Source organism: Salmo salar, unplaced genomic scaffold (genome assembly GCF_905237065.1).
Source record: "Salmo salar unplaced genomic scaffold, Ssal_v3.1, whole genome shotgun sequence".
NCBI classification, from domain to species: Eukaryota; Metazoa; Chordata; class Actinopteri; order Salmoniformes; family Salmonidae; genus Salmo; species Salmo salar.
The window spans coordinates 32180-60000 of record NW_025548694.1 but is presented as its reverse complement, the minus strand read 5'-3'; the positions used below and the strand labels follow the sequence as shown (position 1 = coordinate 60000).

General features: G+C 46.7%; 1 protein-coding gene across 1 annotated transcript in view; it reads left to right on the top strand.

Moving 5' to 3' along the window:
* LOC106595760 (lethal(2) giant larvae protein homolog 1) overlaps positions 1-27821 on the top strand; it is a 115601-nt gene that overhangs the window by 82747 nt on the left and 5033 nt on the right. The window contains 6 exon segments of the mRNA XM_045712661.1: positions 1170-1320; positions 1992-2130; positions 15535-15863; positions 17932-18123; positions 25180-25252; positions 26501-26612. Of these exon segments, the coding sequence (XP_045568617.1) occupies positions 1170-1320; positions 1992-2130; positions 15535-15863; positions 17932-18123; positions 25180-25252; positions 26501-26612 (996 nt within the window).

Below are 27821 nucleotides of genomic sequence, written 5' to 3'. Positions count from 1 at the left end.
AGCGACGGAGGGTCCTCTGGTGTGTTGAGCTGTTCTGTCTCTCTGTTGTCTCCAGGTGTACCCTGCACCCTAACGACTCCCTAGCGACGGAGGGTCCTCTGGTGTGTTGAGCTGTTCTGTCTCTCTGTTGTCTCCAGGTGTACCCTGCGCCCTAACGACTCCCTAGCGAAGGAGGGTCCTCTGTTGTGTTGAGCTGTTCTGTTGTCTCCAGGTGTACCCTGCGCCCTAACGACTCCCTAGCGACGTAGGGTCCTCTGGTGTGTTGAGCTGTTCTGTTGTCTCCAGGTGTACCCTGCGCCCTAACGACTCCCTAGCGACGGAGGGTCCTCTGTTGTGTTGAGCTGTTCTGTTGTCTCCAGGTGTACCCTGCGCCCTAACGACTCCCTAGCGACGGAGGGTCCTCTGGTGTGTTGAGCTGTTCTGTCTCTCTATCTCCAGGTGTACCCTAACGACTCCCTAGCAACGGAGGGTCCTCTGGTGTGTTGAGCTGTTCTGTCTCTCTGTTGTCTCCAGGTGTACCCTGCGCCCTAACGACTCCCTAGCGACGGAGGGTCCTCTGCTGTGTTGAGCTGTTCTGTCTCTCTGTTGTCTCCAGGTGTACCCTGCACCCTAACGACTCCCTAGCGACGGAGGGTCCTCTGGTGTGTTGAGCTGTTCTGTCTCTCTGTTGTCTCCAGGTGTACCCTGCGCCCTAACGACTCCCGAGCGACGGAGGGTCCTCTGGTGTGTTGAGCTGTTCTGTCTCTCTGTTGTCTCCAGGTGTACCCTGCACCCTAATGACTCCCTAGCGACGGAGGGTCCTCTGGTGTGTTGAGCTGTTCTGTCTCTCTATTGTCTCCAGGTGTACCCTGCGCCCTAACGACTCCCTAGTGACGGAGGGTCCTCTGGTGTGTTGAGCTGTTCTGTCTCTCTGTTGTCTCCAGGTGTACCCTGCGCCCTAACGACTCCCTAGCGACGGAGGGTCCTCTGGTGTGTTGAGCTGTTCTGTCTCTCTGTTGTCTCCAGGTGTACCCTGCGCCCTAACGACTCCCTAGCGACGGAGGGTCCTCTGGTGTGTTGAGCTGTTCTGTCTCTCTGTTGTCTCCAGGTGTAACCTGCACCCTAACGACTCCCTAGCGACGGAGGGTCCTCTGGTGTGTTGAGCTGTTCTGTCTCTCTGTTGTCTCCAGGTGTACCCTGCACCCTAACGACTCCCTAGCGATGGAGGGTCCTCTCAGCAGGGTGAAGAGTCTGAAGAAGTCTCTCAGACAGAGCTTCAGAAGGATCCGGAAGAGTAGAGTGTCTGGGAAGAAACGCCCCGTCCCCACGCCGACCAGCAAGGTAACACACACACACACACACACACACACACACACACACACACACACACACACACACACACAGTGAGACAGCTTGATGTACAGTACACCCCCTGGACAGGACACTAGTCGATCTCCTGTTTCTGTAGTGAGACAGCTTGATGTACAGCGCTCTGACCGGGGCGGCAGCGTAGCCTAGTGGTTAGAGCGTTGGACTAAATCCCCGAGCTGACAAGGTACAAATCTGTCGTTCTGCCCCCTGAACAAGGCCGTTAACCCCACTGTTCCCTGGTGGGCCGTCATTGTAAATAAGAATTTGTTCTTAACTGACTTGCCTAGTTAAATAAAGGTCTTTTTTTTTTTGCCAATGTTTTACTGTCATAACAGCCGGGGCCGTTCGTAAATTCCTAAATTATTGTTCGCTCCGTCACTCTCAAACCAGAGGACTACGGTGGGAATTTCCCAACACAATGAATGAGCTTCACGATGAGCCTACATGACGCTGTTTTTACGGCAGCCATGTTAGCCCAACATTATATGGGGAATATTTAAATAATAAATATGCCGTTGGTAATGTCTAGAATTATAAAATAGATTTGGTTCTCACAGCGCATCCAATGAGTGTGACATAGCACCCAGTGTATGTTGGAGTGACATCACTTCCTGTGTGTGTGTGTGTGTGTGTGTGTGTAGATCCAGGAAGCCAATGCAGCGCTAGCTGACCAGGAGGAAGTAGCTCCGGTACAGAGGAGGATCGAGCCGAGATCAGCTGACGACTCTCTATCGGGAGTGGTGCGATGTCTCTATTTCGCCGATACGTACCTCAGAGACGGTATGATTCTGTCTGATACGTACCTTAGAGACGGTATGATTCTGTCTGATACGTACCTTAGAGACGGTATGATTCTGTCTGATACGTACCTCAGAGACGGTATGATTCTGTCTGATACGTACCTCAGAGACGGTATGATTCTGTCTGATACGTACCTTAGAGACGGTATGATTCTGTCTGATACGTACCTCAGAGACGGTATGATTCTGTCTGATACGTACCTTAGAGACGGTATGATTCTGTCTGATACGTACCTTAGAGACGGTATGATTCTGTCTGATACGTACCTTAGAGACGGTATGATTCTGTCTGATACGTACCTTAGAGACGGTATGATTCTGTCTGATACGTACCTTAGAGACGGTATGATTCTGTCTGATACGTACCTCAGAGACGGTATGATTCTGTCTGATACGTACCTTAGAGACGGTATGATTCTGTCTGATACGTACCTCAGAGACGGTATGATTCTGTCTGATACGTACCTTAGAGACGGTATGATTCTGTCTGTCTGATACGTACCTTAGAGACGGTATGATTCTGTCTGATACGTACCTTAGAGACGGTATGATTCTGTCTGATACGTACCTCAGAGACGGTATGATTCTGTCTGATACGTACCTTAGAGACGGTATGATTCTGTCTGTCTGATACGTACCTTAGAGACGGTATGATTCTGTCTGATACGTACCTTAGAGACGGTATGATTCTGTCTGATACGTACCTCAGAGACGGTATGATTCTGTCTGATACGTACCTTAGAGACTGTATGATTCTGTCTGATACGTACCTTAGAGACGGTATGATTCTGTCTGATACGTACCTTAGAGACGGTATGATTCTGTCTGATACGTACCTTAGAGACGGTATGATTCTGTCTGATACGTACCTTAGAGACGGTATGATTCTGTCTGATACGTACCTCAGAGACGGTATGATTCTGTCTGTCTGATACGTACCTTAGAGACGGTATGATTCTGTCTGATACGTACCTCAGAGACGGTATGATTCTGTCTGTCTGATACGTACCTCAGAGACGGTATGATTCTGTCTGTCTGATACGTACCTTAGAGACGGTATGATTCTGTCTGATACGTACCTTAGAGACGGTATGATTCTGTCTGATACGTACCATAGAGACGGTATGATTCTGTCTGATACGTACCTCAGACACGGTATGATTCTGTCTGTCTGATACGTACCTCAGAGACGGTATGATTCTGTCTGTCTGATACGTACCTCAGAGACGGTATGATTCTGTCTGATACGTACCTTAGAGACGGTATGATTCTGTCTGATACGTACCTTAGAGACGGTATGATTCTGTCTGATACGTACCTCAGAGACGGTATGATTCTGTCTGATACGTACCTCAGAGACGGTATGATTCTGTCTGATACGTACCTCAGAGACGGTATGATTCTGTCTGTCTGATAAGTACCTTAGAGACGGTGTGATTCTGTCTGATACGTACCTCAGAGACGGTATGATTCTGTCTGTCTGATACGTACCTCAGAGACGGTATGATTCTGTCTGTCTGATACGTACCTCAGAGACGGTATGATTCTGTCTGATACGTACCTTAGACACGGTATGATTCTGTCTGATACGTACCTTAGAGACGGTATGATTCTGTCTGATACGTACCTCAGAGACGGTATGATTCTGTCTGATACGTACCTCAGAGACGGTAAGATTCTGTCTGATACGTACCTCAGAGACGGTATGATTCTGTCTGATACGTACCTCAGAGACGGTATGATTCTGTCTGATACGTACCTTAGAGACGGTATGATTCTGTCTGATACGTACCTTAGAGACGGTATGATTCTGTCTGTCTGATACGTACCTTAGAGACGGTATGATTCTGTCTGATACGTACCTTAGAGACGGTATGATTCTGTCTGATACGTACCTCAGAGACGGTATGATTCTGTCTGTCTGATACGTACCTTAGAGACGGTATGATTCTGTCTGATACGTACCTTAGAGACGGTATGATTCTGTCTGATACGTACCTTAGAGACGGTATGATTCTGTGTGATACGTACCTTAGCGACGGTATGATTCTGTCTGATACGTACCTTAGAGACGGTATGATTCTGTCTGATACGTACCTTAGAGACGGTATGATTCTGTCTGATACGTACCTTAGAGACGGTATGATTCTGTCTGATACGTACCTTAGAGACGGTATGATTCTGTCTGATACGTACCTCAGAGACGGTATGATTCTGTCTGATACGTACCTTAGAGACGGTATGATTCTGTCTGATACATACCTTAGAGACGGTATGATTCTGTCTGATACGTACCTCAGAGACGGTATGATTCTGTCTGATACGTACCATAGAGACGGTATGATTCTGTCTGATACGTACCATAGAGACGGTATGATTCTGTCTGATACGTACCTCAGAGACGGTATGATTCTGTCTGTCTGATACGTACCTTAGAGACGGTATGATTCTGTCTGTCTGATACGTACCTTAGAGACGGTATGATTCTGTCTGATACGTACCATAGAGACGGTATGATTCTGTCTGATACGTACCATAGAGACGGTATGATTCTGTCTGATACGTACCTCAGAGACGGTATGATTCTGTCTGTCTGATACGTACCTTAGAGACGGTATGATTCTGTCTGTCTGATACGTACCTTAGAGACGGTATGATTCTGTCTGATACGTACCTCAGAGACGGTATGATTCTGTCTGATACGTACCTTAGAGACGGTATGATTCTGTCTGATACGTACCTTAGAGACGGTATGATTCTGTCTGATACGTGCACTTCAGAGACGGTATGATTCTGTCTGATACGTACCTTAGAGACGGTATGATTCTGTCTGTCTGATACGTACCTTAGAGATGGTATGATTCTGTCTGTCTGATACGTACCTTAGAGACGGTATGATTCTGTCTGATACGTACCTCAGAGACGGTATGATTCTGTCTGTCTGATACGTATCAGAGACGGTATGATTCTGTCTGATACGTACCTTACAGACGGTATGATTCTGTCTGATACGTACCTTAGAGACGGTATGATTCTGTCTGATACGTACCTCAGAGACGGTATGATTCTGTCTGATACGTACCTCAGAGACGGTATGATTCTGTCTGTCTGATAAGTACCTTAGAGACGGTATGATTCTGTCTGATACGTACCTCAGAGACGGTATGATTCTGTCTGTCTGATACGTACCTTAGAGACGGTATGATTCTGTCTGATACGTACCTCAGAGACGGTATGATTCTGTCTGTCTGATACGTACCTCAGAGACGGTATGATTCTGTCTGTCTGATACGTACCTCAGAGACGGTATGATTCTGTCTGATACGTACCTTAGAGACGGTATGATTCTGTCTGTCATATACGTACCTCAGAGATGGTATGATTCTGTCTGATACGTACCTTAGAGACGGTATGATTCTGTCTGATACGTACCTTAGAGACGGTATGATTCTGTCTGATACGTACCTCAGAGACGGTATGATTCTGTCTGATACGTACCTTAGAGACGGTATGATTCTGTCTGATACGTACCTTAGAGACGGTATGATTCTGTCTGATACGTACCTTAGAGACGGTATGATTCTGTCTGTCTGATACGTACCTTAGAGACGGTATGATTCTGTCTGATACGTACCTTAGAGACGGTATGATTCTGTCTGTCTGATACGTACCTTAGAGATGGTATGATTCTGTCTGTCTGATACGTACCTTAGAGACGGTATGATTCTGTCTGATACGTACCTCAGAGACGGTATGATTCTGTCTGTCTGATACGTACCTCAGAGACGGTATGATTCTGTCTGATACGTACCTTAGAGACGGTATGATTCTGTCTGATACGTACCTTAGAGACGGTATGATTCTGTCTGATACGTACCTCAGAGACGGTATGATTCTGTCTGATACGTACCTTAGAGACGGTATGATTCTGTCTGATACGTACCTTAGAGACGGTATGATTCTGTCTGATACGTACCTTAGAGACGGTATGATTCTGTCTGATACGTACCTCAGAGACGGTATGATTCTGTCTGATACGTACCTTAGAGACGGTATGATTCTGTCTGATACGTACCTTAGAGACGGTATGATTCTGTCTGATACGTACCTCAGAGACGGTATGATTCTGTCTGATACGTACCATAGAGACGGTATGATTCTGTCTGATACGTACCTCAGACACGGTATGATTCTGTCTGTCTGATACGTACCTCAGAGACGGTATGATTCTGTCTGTCTGATACGTACCTTAGAGACGGTATGATTCTGTCTGATACGTACCTTAGAGACGGTATGATTCTGTCTGATACGTACCTCAGAGACGGTATGATTCTGTCTGATACGTACCTTAGAGACGGTATGATTCTGTCTGTCTGATACGTACCTTAGAGATGGTATGATTCTGTCTGTCTGATACGTACCTTAGAGACGGTATGATTCTGTCTGATACGTACCTCAGAGACGGTATGATTCTGTCTGTCTGATACGTACCTCAGAGACGGTATGATTCTGTCTGATACGTACCTTAGAGACGGTATGATTCTGTCTGATACGTACCTTAGAGACGGTATGATTCTGTCTGATACGTACCTCAGAGACGGTATGATTCTGTCTGTCTGATACGTACCTCAGAGACGGTATGATTCTGTCTGATACGTACCTTAGAGACGGTATGATTCTGTCTGATACGTACCTCAGAGACGGTATGATTCTGTCTGATACGTACCTCAGAGACGGTATGATTCTGTCTGATACGTACCTTAGAGACGGTATGATTCTGTCTGATACGTACCTTAGAGACGGTATGATTCTGTCTGATACGTACCTTAGAGACGGTATGATTCTGTCTGATACGTACCTTAGAAACGGTATGATTCTGTCTGATACGTACCTCAGAGACGGTATGATTCTGTCTGATACGTACCTTAGAGACGGTATGATTCTGTCTGATACGTACCATAGAGACGGTATGATTCTGTCTGATACGTACCTCAGACACGGTATGATTCTGTCTGTCTGATACGTACCTCAGAGACGGTATGATTCTGTCTGTCTGATACGTACCTTAGAGACGGTATGATTCTGTCTGATACGTACCTCAGAGACGGTATGATTCTGTCTGATACGTACCTTAGAGACGGTATGATTCTGTCTGATACGTACCTTAGAGACGGTATGATTCTGTCTGATACGTACCTCAGAGACGGTATGATTCTGTCTGATACGTACCTTAGAGACGGTATGATTCTGTCTGATACGTACCTTAGAGACGGTATGATTCTGTCTGATACGTACCTTAGAGACGGTATGATTCTGTCTGATACGTACCTTAGAGACGGTATGATTCTGTCTGATACGTACCTCAGAGACGGTATGATTCTGTCTGTCTGATACGTACCTTAGAGACGGTATGATTCTGTCTGATACGCACCTCAGAGACGGTATGATTCTGTCTGTCTGATACGTACCTCAGAGACGGTATGATTCTGTCTGTCTGATACGTACCTTAGAGACGGTATGATTCTGTCTGATACGTACCTTAGAGACGGTATGATTCTGTCTGATACGTACCATAGAGACGGTATGATTCTGTCTGATACGTACCTCAGACACGGTATGATTCTGTCTGTCTGATACGTACCTCAGAGACGGTATGATTCTGTCTGTCTGATACGTACCTCAGAGACGGTATGATTCTGTCTGATACGTACCTTAGAGACGGTATGATTCTGTCTGATACGTACCTTAGAGACGGTATGATTCTGTCTGATACGTACCTCAGAGACGGTATGATTCTGTCTGATACGTACCTCAGAGACGGTATGATTCTGTCTGATACGTACCTCAGAGACGGTATGATTCTGTCTGTCTGATAAGTACCTTAGAGACGGTGTGATTCTGTCTGATACGTACCTCAGAGACGGTATGATTCTGTCTGTCTGATACGTACCTCAGAGACGGTATGATTCTGTCTGTCTGATACGTACCTCAGAGACGGTATGATTCTGTCTGATACGTACCTTAGAGACGGTATGATTCTGTCTGATACGTACCTTAGAGACGGTATGATTCTGTCTGATACGTACCTCAGAGACGGTATGATTCTGTCTGATACGTACCTCAGAGACGGTAAGATTCTGTCTGATACGTACCTCAGAGACGGTATGATTCTGTCTGATACGTACCTCAGAGACGGTATGATTCTGTCTGATACGTACCTTAGAGACGGTATGATTCTGTCTGATACGTACCTTAGAGACGGTATGATTCTGTCTGTCTGATAAGTACCTTAGAGACGGTATGATTCTGTCTGATACGTACCTCAGAGACGGTATGATTCTGTCTGTCTGATACGTACCTTAGAGACGGTATGATTCTGTCTGATACGTACCTTAGAGACGGTATGATTCTGTCTGATACGTACCTCAGAGACGGTATGATTCTGTCTGTCTGATACGTACCTTAGAGACGGTATGATTCTGTCTGATACGTACCTCAGAGACGGTATGATTCTGTCTGATACGTACCTTAGAGACGGTATGATTCTGTCTGATACGTACCTTAGAGACGGTATGATTCTGTCTGTCTGATACGTACCTTAGAGACGGTATGATTCTGTCTGATACGTACCTTAGAGACGGTATGATTCTGTCTGATACGTACCTTAGAGACGGTATGATTCTGTCTGATACGTACCTCAGAGACGGTATGATTCTGTCTGATACGTACCTCAGAGACGGTATGATTCTGTCTGATACGTACCTTAGAGACGGTATGATTCTGTCTGATACGTACCTTAGAGACGGTATGATTCTGTCTGATACGTACCTTAGAGACGGTATGATTCTGTCTGATACGTACCTTAGAGACGGTATGATTCTGTCTGATACGTACCTCAGAGACGGTATGATTCTGTCTGTCTGATACGTACCTCAGAGACGGTATGATTCTGTCTGATACGTACCTTAGAGACGGTATGATTCTGTCTGTCATATACGTACCTCAGAGATGGTATGATTCTGTCTGATACGTACCTTAGAGACGGTATGATTCTGTCTGATACGTACCTTAGAGACGGTATGATTCTGTCTGATACGTACCTCAGAGACGGTATGATTCTGTCTGATACGTACCTTAGAGACGGTATGATTCTGTCTGATACGTACCTTAGAGACGGTATGATTCTGTCTGATACGTACCTTAGAGACGGTATGATTCTGTCTGTCTGATACGTACCTTAGAGACGGTATGATTCTGTCTGATACGTACCTTAGAGACGGTATGATTCTGTCTGTCTGATACGTACCTTAGAGATGGTATGATTCTGTCTGTCTGATACGTACCTTAGAGACGGTATGATTCTGTCTGATACGTACCTCAGAGACGGTATGATTCTGTCTGTCTGATACGTACCTCAGAGACGGTATGATTCTGTCTGATACGTACCTTAGAGACGGTATGATTCTGTCTGATACGTACCTTAGAGACGGTATGATTCTGTCTGATACGTACCTCAGAGACGGTATGATTCTGTCTGATACGTACCTTAGAGACGGTATGATTCTGTCTGATACGTACCTTAGAGACGGTATGATTCTGTCTGATACGTACCTTAGAGACGGTATGATTCTGTCTGATACGTACCTCAGAGACGGTATGATTCTGTCTGATACGTACCTTAGAGACGGTATGATTCTGTCTGATACGTACCTTAGAGACGGTATGATTCTGTCTGATACGTACCTCAGAGACGGTATGATTCTGTCTGATACGTACCATAGAGACGGTATGATTCTGTCTGATACGTACCTCAGACACGGTATGATTCTGTCTGTCTGATACGTACCTCAGAGACGGTATGATTCTGTCTGTCTGATACGTACCTTAGAGACGGTATGATTCTGTCTGATACGTACCTTAGAGACGGTATGATTCTGTCTGATACGTACCTCAGAGACGGTATGATTCTGTCTGATACGTACCTTAGAGACGGTATGATTCTGTCTGTCTGATACGTACCTTAGAGATGGTATGATTCTGTCTGTCTGATACGTACCTTAGAGACGGTATGATTCTGTCTGATACGTACCTCAGAGACGGTATGATTCTGTCTGTCTGATACGTACCTCAGAGACGGTATGATTCTGTCTGATACGTACCTTAGAGACGGTATGATTCTGTCTGATACGTACCTTAGAGACGGTATGATTCTGTCTGATACGTACCTCAGAGACGGTATGATTCTGTCTGTCTGATACGTACCTCAGAGACGGTATGATTCTGTCTGATACGTACCTTAGAGACGGTATGATTCTGTCTGATACGTACCTCAGAGACGGTATGATTCTGTCTGATACGTACCTCAGAGACGGTATGATTCTGTCTGATACGTACCTTAGAGACGGTATGATTCTGTCTGATACGTACCTTAGAGACGGTATGATTCTGTCTGATACGTACCTTAGAGACGGTATGATTCTGTCTGATACGTACCTTAGAAACGGTATGATTCTGTCTGATACGTACCTCAGAGACGGTATGATTCTGTCTGATACGTACCTTAGAGACGGTATGATTCTGTCTGATACGTACCATAGAGACGGTATGATTCTGTCTGATACGTACCTCAGACACGGTATGATTCTGTCTGTCTGATACGTACCTCAGAGACGGTATGATTCTGTCTGTCTGATACGTACCTTAGAGACGGTATGATTCTGTCTGATACGTACCTCAGAGACGGTATGATTCTGTCTGATACGTACCTTAGAGACGGTATGATTCTGTCTGATACGTACCTTAGAGACGGTATGATTCTGTCTGATACGCACCTCAGAGACGGTATGATTCTGTCTGATACGTACCTTAGAGACGGTATGATTCTGTCTGATACGTACCTTAGAGACGGTATGATTCTGTCTGATACGTACCTTAGAGACGGTATGATTCTGTCTGATACGTACCTTAGAGACGGTATGATTCTGTCTGATACGTACCTCAGAGACGGTATGATTCTGTCTGTCTGATACGTACCTTAGAGACGGTATGATTCTGTCTGATACGTACCTCAGAGACGGTATGATTCTGTCTGTCTGATACGTACCTCAGAGACGGTATGATTCTGTCTGTCTGATACGTACCTTAGAGACGGTATGATTCTGTCTGATACGTACCTTAGAGACGGTATGATTCTGTCTGATACGTACCATAGAGACGGTATGATTCTGTCTGATACGTACCTCAGACACGGTATGATTCTGTCTGTCTGATACGTACCTCAGAGACGGTATGATTCTGTCTGTCTGATACGTACCTCAGAGACGGTATGATTCTGTCTGATACGTACCTTAGAGACGGTATGATTCTGTCTGATACGTACCTTAGAGACGGTATGATTCTGTCTGATACGTACCTCAGAGACGGTATGATTCTGTCTGATACGTACCTCAGAGACGGTATGATTCTGTCTGATACGTACCTCAGAGACGGTATGATTCTGTCTGTCTGATAAGTACCTTAGAGACGGTGTGATTCTGTCTGATACGTACCTCAGAGACGGTATGATTCTGTCTGTCTGATACGTACCTCAGAGACGGTATGATTCTGTCTGTCTGATACGTACCTCAGAGACGGTATGATTCTGTCTGATACGTACCTTAGAGACGGTATGATTCTGTCTGATACGTACCTTAGAGACGGTATGATTCTGTCTGATACGTACCTCAGAGACGGTATGATTCTGTCTGATACGTACCTCAGAGACGGTAAGATTCTGTCTGATACGTACCTCAGAGACGGTATGATTCTGTCTGATACGTACCTCAGAGACGGTATGATTCTGTCTGATACGTACCTTAGAGACGGTATGATTCTGTCTGATACGTACCTTAGAGACGGTATGATTCTGTCTGTCTGATAAGTACCTTAGAGACGGTATGATTCTGTCTGATACGTACCTCAGAGACGGTATGATTCTGTCTGTCTGATACGTACCTTAGAGACGGTATGATTCTGTCTGATACGTACCTTAGAGACGGTATGATTCTGTCTGATACGTACCTCAGAGACGGTATGATTCTGTCTGTCTGATACGTACCTTAGAGACGGTATGATTCTGTCTGATACGTACCTCAGAGACGGTATGATTCTGTCTGATACGTACCTTAGAGACGGTATGATTCTGTCTGATACGTACCTTAGAGACGGTATGATTCTGTCTGTCTGATACGTACCTTAGAGACGGTATGATTCTGTCTGATACGTACCTTAGAGACGGTATGATTCTGTCTGATACGTACCTTAGAGACGGTATGATTCTGTCTGATACGTACCTCAGAGACGGTATGATTCTGTCTGATACGTACCTCAGAGACGGTATGATTCTGTCTGATACGTACCTTAGAGACGGTATGATTCTGTCTGATACGTACCTTAGAGACGGTATGATTCTGTCTGATACGTACCTTAGAGACGGTATGATTCTGTCTGATACGTACCTTAGAGACGGTATGATTCTGTCTGATACGTACCTCAGAGACGGTATGATTCTGTCTGTCTGATACGTACCTTAGAGACGGTATGATTCTGTCTGATACGTACCTCAGAGACGGTATGATTCTGTCTGTCTGATACGTACCTCAGAGACGGTATGATTCTGTCTGTCTGATACGTACCTTAGAGACGGTATGATTCTGTCTGATACGTACCTTAGAGACGGTATGATTCTGTCTGATACGTACCATAGAGACGGTATGATTCTGTCTGATACGTACCTCAGACACGGTATGATTCTGTCTGTCTGATACGTACCTCAGAGACGGTATGATTCTGTCTGTCTGATACGTACCTCAGAGACGGTATGATTCTGTCTGATACGTACCTTAGAGACGGTATGATTCTGTCTGATACGTACCTTAGAGACGGTATGATTCTGTCTGATACGTACCTCAGAGACGGTATGATTCTGTCTGATACGTACCTCAGAGACGGTATGATTCTGTCTGATACGTACCTCAGAGACGGTATGATTCTGTCTGTCTGATAAGTACCTTAGAGACGGTGTGATTCTGTCTGATACGTACCTCAGAGACGGTATGATTCTGTCTGTCTGATACGTACCTCAGAGACGGTATGATTCTGTCTGTCTGATACGTACCTCAGAGACGGTATGATTCTGTCTGATACGTACCTTAGAGACGGTATGATTCTGTCTGATACGTACCTTAGAGACGGTATGATTCTGTCTGATACGTACCTCAGAGACGGTATGATTCTGTCTGATACGTACCTCAGAGACGGTAAGATTCTGTCTGATACGTACCTCAGAGACGGTATGATTCTGTCTGATACGTACCTCAGAGACGGTATGATTCTGTCTGATACGTACCTCAGAGACGGTATGATTCTGTCTGATACGTACCTTAGAGACGGTATGATTCTGTCTGTCTGATAAGTACCTTAGAGACGGTATGATTCTGTCTGATACGTACCTCAGAGACGGTATGATTCTGTCTGTCTGATACGTACCTTAGAGACGGTATGATTCTGTCTGATACGTACCTTAGAGACGGTATGATTCTGTCTGATACGTACCTCAGAGACGGTATGATTCTGTCTGTCTGATACGTACCTTAGAGACGGTATGATTCTGTCTGATACGTACCTTAGAGACGGTATGATTCTGTCTGATACGTACCTTAGAGACGGTATGATTCTGTGTGATACGTACCTTAGAGACGGTATGATTCTGTCTGATACGTACCTTAGAGACGGTATGATTCTGTCTGATACGTACCTTAGAGACGGTATGATTCTGTCTGATACGTACCTTAGAGACGGTATGATTCTGTCTGATACGTACCTTAGAGACGGTATGATTCTGTCTGATACGTACCTTAGAGACGGTATGATTCTGTCTGATACATACCTTAGAGACGGTATGATTCTGTCTGATACGTACCTTAGAGACGGTATGATTCTGTCTGATACGTACCATAGAGACGGTATGATTCTGTCTGATACGTACCTCAGAGACGGTATGATTCTGTCTGTCTGATACGTACCTCAGAGACGGTATGATTCTGTCTGTCTGATACGTACCTTAGAGACGGTATGATTCTGTCTGATACGTACCATAGAGACGGTATGATTCTGTCTGATACGTACCTCAGAGACGGTATGATTCTGTCTGATACGTACCTTAGAGACGGTATGATTCTGTCTGATACGTACCTCAGAGACGGTATGATTCTGTCTGATACGTACCTTAGAGACGGTATGATTCTGTCTGTCTGATACGTACCATAGAGACGGTATGATTCTGTCTGATACGTACCTCAGACACGGTATGATTCTGTCTGTCTGATACGTACCTCAGAGACGTTATGATTCTGTCTGTCTGATACGTACCTTAGAGACGGTATGATTCTGTCTGATACGTACCTTAGAGACGGTATGATTCTGTCTGATACGTACCTTAGAGACGGTATGATTCTGTCTGATACGTACCTTAGAGACGGTATGATTCTGTCTGATACGTACCTTAGAGACGGTATGATTCTGTCTGATACTTACCTCAGAGACGGTATGATTCTGTCTGATACGTACCTTAGAGACGGTATGATTCTGTCTGATACGTACCTTAGAGACGGTATGATTCTGTCTGATACGTACCTTAGAGACGGTATGATTCTGTCTGATACGTACCTTAGAGACGGTATGATTCTGTCTGATACGTACCTTAGAGACGGTATGATTCTGTCTGATACGTACCTCAGAGACGGTATGATTCTGTCTGATACGTACCTTAGAGACGGTATGATTCTGTCTGATACGTGTGTGTGTATCTATGGTAACGTGTATATCTCTGTTTAATGTGTGTGTATCTATGGTAACGTGTATATCTCTGTTTAATGTGTATCTATGGTAACGTGTATATCTCTGTTTAATGTGTGTGTATCTATATTAACGTGTATATCTCTGTTTAATGTGTGTATATCTATATTAACGTGTATATCTCTGTTTTAATGTGTGTGTATCTATATTAACGTGTATATCTCTGTTTAATGTGTGTGTATCTATATTAACGTGTATATCTCTGTTTAATGGGTGTATCTATGGTAACGTGTATATCTCTGTTTAATGTGTGTATATCTCTGTTTAATGTGTTTGTATCTATATTAACGTGTATATCTCTGTTTAATGTGTGTATATCTATATTAACGTGTATATCTCTGTTTTAATGTGTGTGTATCTATATTAACGTGTATATCTCTGTTTAATGTGTGTGTATCTATATTAACGTGTATATCTCTGTTTAATGTGTGTATATCTCTGTTTAATGTGTGTGTATCTATATTAACGTGTACATCTCTGTCTCCTGCAGGTACTCACCACGGCCCGACGCTGTGGGCGGGGACGAACTCGGGGAGTGTGTATGCTTACGCGTTAGAGGTTCCGGGTGTTGGGTCGGGCCGCGTGTCCGGCCGTGGGGGTCCGGGAGGTCCGGGGGGGGGTCCGGGGAGCGGCTGTGTGGAGGCCGTGTTGGGTAAAGAGATCCAGCTGATGCACAGAGCTCCAGTCGTGTCCGTCTGCGTTCTGGACGGACGGGGGAAACCGCTACCGGAACCTTACCAAGCCTCTCTGGACCTGGCTGCCGCTCCGGACACGACTAACCCACACTCTGTCCTCATCGCTTCAGAGGAACAACTCAAGGTGTTTATATACACACACACACACACACACACACCTACACACACACACACACACACCTACACACACACACCTACACACACCTACATACACACACACACACACACACACACACACACACACACACACACACACACACACACACACACACACCTTTTGGAAGGAACCCGTCAGTGTTAACAGGTGTATTGTGTTAACAGGTGTATTGTGTTAACAGGTGTATTGTGTTAACAGGTGTATTGACAGGTGTATTGTGTTGACAGGTGTATTGTGTTAACAGGTGTATTGTGTTGACAGGTGTATTGACAGGTGTATTGTGTTAACATGTGTATTGTGTTAACAGGTGTATTGTGTTGACAGGTGTATTGACAGGTGTATTGTGTTAACATGTGTATTGTGTTGACAGGTGTATTGTGTTGACAGGTGTATTGACAGGTGTATTGTGTTAACATGTGTATTGTGTTGACAGGTGTATTGTGTTGACAGGTGTATTGACAGGTGTATTGTGTTAACATGTGTATTGTGTTGACAGGTGTATTGACAGGTGTATTGTGTTAACAGGTGTATTGTGTTAACAGGTGTATTGTGTTGACAGGTGTATTGACAGGTGTATTGTGTTAACATGTGTATTGTGTTGACAGGTGTATTGACAGGTGTATTGTGTTAACAGGTGTGTTGTGTTAACAGGTGTGTTGTGTTAACAGGTGTGTTGTGTTAACAGGTGTATTGTGTTAACAGGTGTATTGTGTTAACAGGTGTATTGTGTTAACAGGTGTATTGTGTTAACAGGTGTATTGACAGGTGTATTGTGTTGACAGGTGTATTGTGTTGACAGGTGTATTGTGTTGACAGGTGTATTGTGTTAACAGGTGTGTTAACAGGTGTATTGTGTTAACAGGTGTATTGTGTTAACAGGTGTATTGTGTTAACAGGTGTATTGTGTTAACAGGTGTATTGACAGGTGTATTGTGTAGACAGGTGTATTGTGTAGACAGGTGTATTGACAGGTGTATTGTGTTAACAGGTGTATTGTGTTAACAGGTGTATTGACAGGTGTATTGTGTTAACAGGTGTATTAACAGGTGTATTGTGTTGACAGGTGTATTGTGTTGACAGGTGTATTGTGTTAACAGGTGTATTGTGTTGACAGGTGTATTGTGTTAACAGGTGTATTGTGTTAACAGGTGTATTGTGTTAACAGGTGTATTGACAGGTGTATTGTGTTAACAGGTGTATTGTGTAGACAGGTGTATTGTGTTAACAGGTGTATTGTGTAGACAGGTGTATTGTGTTAACAGGTGTATTGTGTTAACAGGTGTATTGACAGGTGTATTGTGTTAACAGGTGTATTGACAGGTGTATTGTGTTGACAGGTGTATTGTGTTGACAGGTGTATTGTGTTGACAGGTGTATTGTGTTGACAGGTGTGTTGACAGGTGTGTTGACAGGTGTGTTAACAGGTGTGTTGTGTTAACAGGTGTGTTGTGTTGACAGGTGTATTGTGTTAACAGGTGTATTGTGTTAACAGGTGTATTGTGTTAACAGGTGTATTGTGTTAACAGGTGTATTGTGTTAACAGGTGTATTGACAGGTGTATTGTGTTAACAGGTGTATTGTGTTAACAGGTGTATTGTGTTAACAGGTGTGTTGACAGGTGTTGACAGGTGTATTGTGTTAACAGGTGTATTGTGTTAACAGGTGTATTGTGTTAACAGGTGTGTTGACAGGTGTTAACAGGTGTATTGTGTTGACAGGTGTATTGTGTTGACAGGTGTATTGTGTTGACAGGTGTATTGTGTTGACAGGTGTATTGTGTTGACAGGTGTGTTGACAGGTGTATTGTGTTGACAGGTGTATTGTGTTAACAGGTGTGTTAACAGGTGTATTGTGTTAACAGGTGTGTTAACAGGTGTATTGTGTTAACAGGTGTGTTAACAGGTGTATTGTGTTAACAGGTGTGTTAACAGGTGTATTGTGTTAACAGGTGTGTTAACAGGTGTATTGTGTTAACAGGTGTGTTAACAGGTGTATTGTGTTAACAGGTGTGTTAACAGGTGTATTGTTTTGACAGGTGTTCAGTCTTCCTAAGGTCGGTGCGAAGACCAAGTTCAAGCTGACGGCTCATGAGGGTTGTCGCGTGCGGAGGGTTGCCACGGTGACGGTGTGTTCCACGGCCCAGGAGGACTACAGTGAGACCAGTCTGGTCTGTCTGACGAACCTGGGAGATCTTCACCTGTTTAATGTACCTGCCCTACGACCACAGGTAGGGGGGGGGGGGTCTGACTAACCTGGGAGACCTTCACCTGTTTAATGTACCTGTCCTACGACCACAGGTAGGGGGGGGGGTCTGACTAACCTGGGAGACCTTAACCTGTTTAATGTACCTGTCCTACGACCACAGGTAGGGGGGGTCTGACTAACCTGGGAGATCTTCACCTGTTTAATGTACCTGTCCTACGACCACAGGTAGGGGGGGGTCTGACTAACCTGGGAGACCACCTGTTTAATGTACCTGTCCTACGACCACAGGTAGGGGGGGGGGTCTGACTAACCTGGGAGATCTTCACCTGTTTAATGTACCTGCCCTACGACCACAGGTAGGGGGGGGTCTGACTAACCTGGGAGACCTTCACCTGTTTAATGTACCTGTCCTACGACCACAGGTAGGGGGGGGGGTCTGACTAACCTGGGAGATCTTCACCTGTTTAATGTACCTGTCCTACGACCACAGGTAGGGGGGGGTCTGACTAACCTGGGAGATCTTCACCTGTTTAATGTACCTGTCCTACGACCACAGGTAGGGGGGGGTCTGACTAACCTGGGAGACCTTCACCTGTTTAATGTACCTGTCCTACGACCACAGGTAGGGGGGGGGTCTGACTAACCTGGGAGACCTTCACCTGTTTAATGTACCCGTCCTACGACCACAGGTAGGGGGGGGGTCTGACTAACCTGGGAGATCTTCACCTGTTTAATGTACCTGTCCTACGACCACAGGTAGGGGGGGGTCTGACTAACCTGGGAGACCTTCACCTGTTTAATGTACCTGTCCTACGACCACAGGTAGGGGGGGGGTCTGACTAACCGGGGAGACCTTCACCTGTTTAATGTACCTGTCCTACGACCACAGGTAGGGGGGGGGGTCTGACTAACCTGGGAGACCTTCACCTGTTTAATGTACCTGTCCTACGACCACAGGTAGGGGGGGGTCTGACTAACCTGGGAGACCTTCACCTGTTTAATGTACCTGTCCTACGACCACAGGTAGGGGGGGGGTCTGACTAACCTGGGAGACCTTCACCTGTTTAATGTACCTGTCCTACGACCACAGGTAGGGGGGGGTCTGACTAACCTGGGAGATCTTCACCTGTTTAATGTACCTGTCCTACGACCACAGGTAGGGGGGGGGGTCTGACTAACCTGGGAGATCTTCACCTGTTTAATGTACCTGTCCTACGACCACAGGTAGGGGGGGTCTGACTAACCTGGGAGACCTTCACCTGTTTAATGTACCTGTCCTACGACCACAGGTAGGGGGGTCTGACTAACCTGGGAGACCTTCACCTGTTTAATGTACCTGTCCTACGACCACAGGTAGGGGGGGGGGGTCTGACTAACCTGGGAGACCTTCACCTGTTTAATGTACCTGTCCTACGACCACAGGTAGGGGGGGGGTCTGACGAACCTGGGAGATCTTCACCTGTTTAATGTACCTGTCCTACGACCACAGATAGGGGGGGGTCTGACTAACCTGGGAGACCACCTGTTTAATGTACCTGTCCTACGACCACAGGTAGGGGGGTCTGACTAACCTGGGAGATCTTCACCTGTTTAATGTACCTGTCCTACGACCACAGATAGGGGGGGGTCTGACTAACCTGGGAGATCTTCACCTGTTTAATGTACCTGTCCTACGACCACAGGTGGGGGGGGTCTGACTAACCTGGGAGACCTTCACCTGTTTAATGTACCTGTCCTACGACCACAGGTAGGGGGGGGTCTGACTAACCTGGGAGACCTTCACCTGTTTAATGTACCTGTCCTACGACCACAGGTAGGGGGGGTCTGACTAACCTGGGAGATCTTCACCTGTTTAATGTACCTGTCCTACGACCACAGGTAGGGGGGGGTCTGACTAACCTGGGAGATCTTCACCTGTTTAATGTACCTGTCCTACGACCACAGGTAGGGGGGGGGTCTGACTAACCTGGGAGATCTTCACCTGTTTAATGTACCTGTCCTACGACCACAGGTAGGGGGGGGGTCTGACTAACCTGGGAGACCTTCACCTGTTTAATGTACCTGTCCTACGACCACAGGTAGGGGGGGGTCTGACTAACCTGGGAGATCTTCACCTGTTTAATGTACCTGTCCTACGACCACAGGTAGGGGGGGGTCTGACTAACCTGGGAGACCTTCACCTGTTTAATGTACCTGTCCTACGACCACAGGTAGGGGGGGGTCTGACTAACCTGGGAGACCTTCACCTGTTTAATGTACCTGTCCTACGACCACAGGTAGGGGGGGGGGTCTGACTAACCTGGGAGATCTTCACCTGTTTAATGTACCTGTCCTACGACCACAGGTAGGGGGGGGTCTGACTAACCTGGGAGATCTTCACCTGTTTAATGTACCTGTCCTACGACCACAGGTAGGGGGGGGTCTGACTAACCTGGGAGATCTTCACCTGTTTAATGTACCTGTCCTACGACCACAGGTAGGGGGGGGGTCTGACTAACCTGGGAGATCTTCACCTGTTTAATGTACCTGTCCTACGACCACAGGTAGGGGGGGGTCTGACTAACCTGGGAGATCTTCACCTGTTTAATGTACCTGTCCTACGACCACAGGTAGGGGGGGGGTCTGACTAACCTGGGAGATCTTCACCTGTTTAATGTACCTGTCCTACGACCACAGGTAGGGGGGGGGGTCTGACTAACCTGGGAGACCTTCACCTGTTTAATGTACCTGTCCTACGACCACAGGTAGGGGGGGGTCTGACTAACCTGGGAGACCACCTGTTTAATGTACCTGTCCTACGACCACAGGTAGGGGGGGTCTGACTAACCTGGGAGATCTTCACCTGTTTAATGTACCTGTCCTACGACCACAGGTAGGGGGGGGGTCTGACTAACCTGGGAGATCTTCACCTGTTTAATGTACCTGTCCTACGACCACAGGTAGGGGGGGTCTGACTAACCTGGGAGACCACCTGTTTAATGTACCTGTCCTACGACCACAGGTAGGGGGGGGGTCTGACTAACCTGGGAGACCTTCACCTGTTTAATGTACCTGTCCTACGACCACAGGTAGGGGGGGGTCTGACTAACCTGGGAGATCTTCACCTGTTTAATGTACCTGTCCTACGACCACAGGTAGGGGGGGGTCTGACTAACCTGGGAGACCTTCACCTGTTTAATGTACCTGTCCTACGACCACAGGTAGGGGGGGTCTGACTAACCTGGGAGATCTTCACCTGTTTAATGTACCTGTCCTACGACCACAGGTAGGGGGGGGGTCTGACTAACCTGGGAGACCTTAACCTGTTTAATGTACCTGTCCTACGACCACAGGTAGGGGGGGGTCTGACTAACCTGGGAGACCACCTGTTTAATGTACCTGTCCTACGACCACAGGTAGGGGGGGGTCTGACTAACCTGGGAGACCACCTGTTTAATGTACCTGTCCTACGACCACAGGTAGGGGGGGTCTGACTAACCTGGGAGACCACCTGTTTAATGTACCTGTCCTACGACCACAGGTAGGGGGGGGTCTGACTAACCTGGGAGATCTTCACCTGTTTAATGTACCTGTCCTACGACCACAGGTAGGGGGGGGTCTGACTAACCTGGGAGATCTTCACCTGTTTAATGTACCTGTCCTACGACCACAGGTAGGGGGGGGGTCTGACTAACCTGGGAGACCTTAACCTGTTTAATGTACCTGTCCTACGACCACAGGTAGGGGGGGGTCTGACTAACCTGGGAGACCACCTGTTTAATGTACCTGTCCTACGACCACAGGTAGGGGGGGGTCTGACTAACCTGGGAGACCACCTGTTTAATGTACCTGTCCTACGACCACAGGTAGGGGGGGGTCTGACTAACCTGGGAGACCACCTGTTTAATGTACCTGTCCTACGACCACAGGTAGGGGGGGGGTCTGACTAACCTGGGAGATCTTCACCTGTTTAATGTACCTGTCCTACGACCACAGGTAGGGGGGGGGGGTCTGACTAACCTGGGAGACCACCTGTTTAATGTACCTGTCCTACGACCACAGGTAGGGGGGGGTCTGACTAACCTGGGAGACCTTCACCTGTTTAATGTACCTGTCCTACGACCACTCGTAGGGGGGGGGTCTGACTAACCTGGGAGACCACCTGTTTAATGTACCTGTCCTACGACCACAGGTAGGGGGGGGTCTGACTAACCTGGGAGACCACCTGTTTAATGTACCTGTCCTACGACCACAGGTAGGGGGGGGTCTGACTAACCTGGGAGACCACCTGTTTAATGTACCTGTCCTACGACCACAGGTAGGGGGGGGTCTGACTAACCTGGGAGATCTTCACCTGTTTAATGTACCTGTCCTACGACCACAGGTAGGGGGGGGTCTGACTAACCTGGGAGATCTTCACCTGTTTAATGTACCTGTCCTACGACCACAGGTAGGGGGGGGGTCTGACTAACCTGGGAGATCTTCACCTGTTTAATGTACCTGTCCTACGACCACAGGTAGGGGGGGGGTCTGACTAACCTGGGAGATCTTCACCTGTTTAATGTACCTGTCCTACGACCACAGGTAGGGGGGGGTCTGACTAACCTGGGAGACCTTCACCTGTTTAATGTACCTGTCCTACGACCACTCGTAGGGGGGGTCTGACTAACCTGGGAGATCTTCACCTGTTTAATGTACCTGTCCTACGACCACAGGTAGGGGGGGGGGTCTGACTAACCTGGGAGATCTTCACCTGTTTAATGTACCTGTCCTACGACCACAGGTAGGGGGGGGTCTGACTAACCTGGGAGACCACCTGTTTAATGTACCTGTCCTACGACCACAGGTAGGGGGGGTGGGGGGGTCTGACTAACCTGGGAGATCTTCACCTGTTTAATGTACCTGTCCTACGACCACAGGTAGGGGGGGGGTCTGACTAACCTGGGAGATCTTCACCTGTTTAATGTACCTGTCCTACGACCACAGGTAGGGGGGGGGGGTCTGACTAACCTGGGAGACCTTCACCTGTTTAATGTACCTGTCCTACGACCACAGGTAGGGGGGGGTCTGACTAACCTGGGAGATCTTCACCTGTTTAATGTACCTGTCCTACGACCACAGGTAGGGGGGGTCTGACTAACCTGGGAGACCTTCACCTGTTTAATGTACCTGTCCTGCGACCACAGGTAGGGGGGGGGTCTGACTAACCTGGGAGATCTTCACCTGTTTAATGTACCTGTCCTACGACCACAGGTAGGGGGGGGTCTGACTAACCTGGGAGATCTTCACCTGTTTAATGTACCTGTCCTACGACCACAGGTAGGGGGGGGGTCTGACTAACCTGGGAGATCTTCACCTGTTTAATGTACCTGCCCTACGACCACAGGTAGGGGGGGGGTCTGACTAACCTGGGAGATCTTCACCTGTTTAATGTACCTGTCCTACGACCACAGGTAGGGGGGGTCTGTGTGTGTGTTGCAGTGTGTGTGTGTGTTGCAGTGTGTGTTGCAGTGTGTGTGTGTGTGTGTGTGTGTGTGTGTGTGTGTTGCAGTGTGTGTGTGTGTTGCAGTGTGTGTGTGTGTGTGTGTTGCTGTGTGTGTGTGTGTGTGTGTGTGTGTGTGTGTGTGTGTGTGTGTTGCAGTGTGTGTGTGTGTTGCTGTGTGTGTGTGTGTGTGTGTGTGTGTGTGTGTGTGTTTGCAGTGTGTGTGTGTGTGTGTGTGTGTGTGTTGCAGTGTGTGTGTGTGTTGCAGTGTGTGTGTGTGTGTGTGTGTGTGTGTGTGTGTGTTGCAGTGTGTGTGTGTGTGTGTGTGTGTGTGTGTGTGTGTGTGTGTGTGTTTGCAGTGTGTGTGTGTGTGTGTGTGTGTGTGTGTGTGTTTGCAGTGTGTGTGTGTGTGTGTGTGTGTTGCAGTGTGTGTGTGTGTGTGTGTGTGTTGCAGTGTGTGTGTGTGTTGCAGTGTGTGTGTGTGTGTGTTGCAGTGTGTGTGTGTGTTGCTGTGTGTGTGTGTGTGTGTGTGTGTGTGTGTGTGTGTGTGTGTGTGTGTGTGTGTGTGTGTGTTGCAGTGTGTGTGTGTGTGTGTGTGTGTGTGTGTGTTAACTTCTCTGTCCCAACAGCCAAATTCAAAACAACAAAAATCTCATATTTCAACTTTCTCAAACTATTATATTCAATTATAATTACACTTCTCCTTAATGCAACCGCTGTGTCAGATTTTAAAATAGCTTTACGGAGAAAGCACATTGTTCAATATTCTGATTACAGAGATCAGCCATCACGGTGAGCTATACAGTTACCCGCCAAGTTCTGGAGTCAACTAAACTCAGAATTACTATTATAAATATTCTCTTACCTTTGCTGATCTTCGTCGGAATACACTCCCAGGACTCCCACTTCCACAAGAAATGTTGTTTTTGTTCTAAATAATCCATATTTATGTCCAAATACCTCCGTTTTGTTTGCGCGTTCAGGTCGCTTATCCAAAGGCATAACGCGCGAGCGCAGTACCAGAGACGAAAAGTCAAAAAAGTTCCATTAACGTTCGTAGAAACATGTCAAACGATGTTTACAATCAATCTTTAGGGTCTTTTTAACGTAAAACATCGATAATATTCCAAACGGACAATAGCGTATTCATTACAGAGGGGAAAAAGGAGGAGAGGCGTGCCAGTGTGCCCGCGCAGTAAACAACTCACTGGTCACAGGCAGTCCACTGATTGACTGAGCTCCCTATTCTCTGCCCAGTAACAGGAGAAGGATGAAACATGCTTCTAAAGGCTGTTGACAGCCAATGGAAGCCTTAGGAAGTGCAACGTGACCCCACAGACACTGTAGTTTGAATAGGGATTAGATAGAACTACAACTCACTTCCTGGTTGGATTTTTGTGTCAGGTTTTTGCCTGTCATATGAGTTCTGTTATACTCACAGACATCATTCAAACAGTTTTAGAAACTTCAGGGTGTTTTCTATCCAAATCTACTAATAATATGTATATCCTACCTTCTGGGCCTGAGTAGCAGGCAGTTTAAATTGGGCACGTCATTCATCCGAATTTCCGAATACTTCCCCCTGTCACTAAAACGTTAACCTCCGTCTGTCTGTAGGTGCGTTATGACTGTATCCGTAAAGAGGACATCAGCGGCATCGCTTCCTGTGTCTTCACCAAGAACGGCCAGGGTGAGAACGCGCACACACACACTACCACACACACACACACACACTGCAAAACACACACACACACACACACACACACACTGCAAAACACACACACACACACACACACACACACACACACACACACACACACACACACACACACACACACACACACACACACTGCAAAACACACACACACACACTGCAAAACACACACACACACACTGCAAAACACACACACACACACACACACTGCAAAACACACACACACACACACACACACACACACACACACTGCAAAACACACACACTGCAAAACACACACAGCAATATTGTTTCCGTCTGTCTCTCTGTGTGTGTAGGGTTCTACCTGATCTCTCTCTGTGTGTGCAGGGTTCTACCTGATCTCTCTCTGTGTGTGTAGGGTTCTACCTGATCTCTCTCTGTGTGTGCAGGGTTCTACCTGATGTCTCTCTGTGTGTGTAGGGTTCTACCTGATCTCTCTGTGTGTGTAGGGTTCTACCTGATCTCTCTCTGTGTGTGTAGGGTTCTACCTGATCTCTCTCTGTGTGTGCAGGGTTCTACCTGATGTCTCTCTGTGTGTGTAGGGTTCTACCTGATCTCTCTCTGTGTGTGTAGGGTTCTACCTGATCTCTCTCTGTGTGTGCAGGGTTCTACCTGATGTCTCTCTGTGTGTGTAGGGTTCTACCTGATCTCTCTGTGTGTGTAGGGTTCTACCTGATCTCTGTGTGTGTAGGGTTCTACCTGATCTCTCTGTGTGTGTGTAGGGTTCTACCTGATCTCTCTCTGTGTGTGTATGGTTCTACCTGATCTCTCTCTGTGTGTGTATGGTTCTACCTGATCTCTCTCTGTGTGTGTATGGTTCTACCTGATCTCTCTCTGTGTGTGTGTAGGGTTCTACCTGATCTCTCTCTGTGTGTGTGTAGGGTTCTACCTGATCTCTCTCTGTGTGTGTGTAGGGTTCTACCTGATCTCTCTCTGTGTGTGTGCAGGGTTCTACCTGATCTCTCTCTGTGTGTGTGTGCAGGGTTCTACCTGATCTCTCTCTGTGTGTGTAGGGTTCTACCTGATCTCTCTCTGTGTGTGCAGGGTTCTACCTGATCTCTCTCTGTGTGTGTAGGGTTCTACCTGATCTCTCTCTGTGTGTGCAGGGTTCTACCTGATGTCTCTCTGTGTGTGTGTAGGGTTCTACCTGATCTCTCTCTGTGTGTGTATGGTTCTACCTGATGTCTCTCTGTGTGTGTGCAGGGTTCTACCTGATCTCTCCATCAGAGTACCAGCGTTTCTCCCTGTCAGCTAAAGTCATCACTGAACCTCTGTGTGCTGTGGAGCTGGAGCGACCGCTGGACCAAATCATCAGGTCACTACACTAACGTCCTCTCCCGTCCTCTCCCGTCCTCACAACTCCTGGCCTCTCCCGTCCTCACACCTCCTGTCCTCACACCTCCTGTCCTCACACCTCCTGTCCTCTCCTGTCCTCTCCTGTCCTCACACCTCCTGTCCTCACACCTCCCGTCCTCTCCCGTCCTCACACCTCCTGTCCTCTCCTGTCCTCACACGTCCTGTCCTCACACCTCCCGTCCTCTCCCGTCCTCACACCTCCTGTCCTCTCCTGTCCTCACACTTCCTGTCCTCACACCTCCCGTCCTCTCCCGTCCTCACACCTCCTGTCCTCTCCTGTCCTCACACCTCCTGTCCTCTCCTGTCCTCACACCTCCTGTCCTCACACCTCCTGTCCTCACACCTCCTGTCCTCTCCTGTCCTCACTCCTCCTGTCCTCTCTTGTCCTCACACCTCCTGTGTTAATATGGAGTTGGTCCCCCCTTTGCTGCTATAACAGCCTCCTCTCTTCAGGGAAGGCATTAATATGGAGTTGGTCCCCCCTTTGCTGCTATAACAGCCTCCACTCTTCAGGGAAGGCATTAATATGGAGTTGGTCCCCCCCTTTGCTGCTATAACAGCCTCCACTCTTCTGGGAAGGCTTTCCACTAGATGTTGGAACATTGCTGAGGGGGACTTGCTTCCATTCAGCCACAAGAACATTAGTGAGGTCGGGGCACTGATATTGGGCGATTAGGTCCTGGCTCGCAGTCGGCGTTCCAATTCATCCAAAAGGTGTTCGATGGGGTTGAGGTCAGGGCTCTGTGCAGGTCCAGTCAAGTTCTTCCACAATGATCTCGACAAACCATTTCTGTATGGACCTTGCGCACAAAGGGGGGCGTTGTCATGCTGAAACAGGAAAGGGTCTTCCCCCCCCAAATTAATCTCCCAACATCAGATTCCACAAAGAAATAAGGAATATACTTTTTAAAAATAATAATAATAATAATATAAATAATACATTATATCAAATACAGACGTGTAGCAAATACATTTATTTATTTATTTATTAACATTTATTTGACTTTTTTTTTTTTTTTTTGCATACGGTTTAATGATTCTAAATTGTTTTCCGAATTTCAGATTTTAAAAAATAAAAAATTAAAAAAATAGCCTTTTTTTTTTTTGTTCTTCATAAATTTTGATAAATTTTGATTTGTGTAAAATCAATTGGAATCAGTGTGTAGTA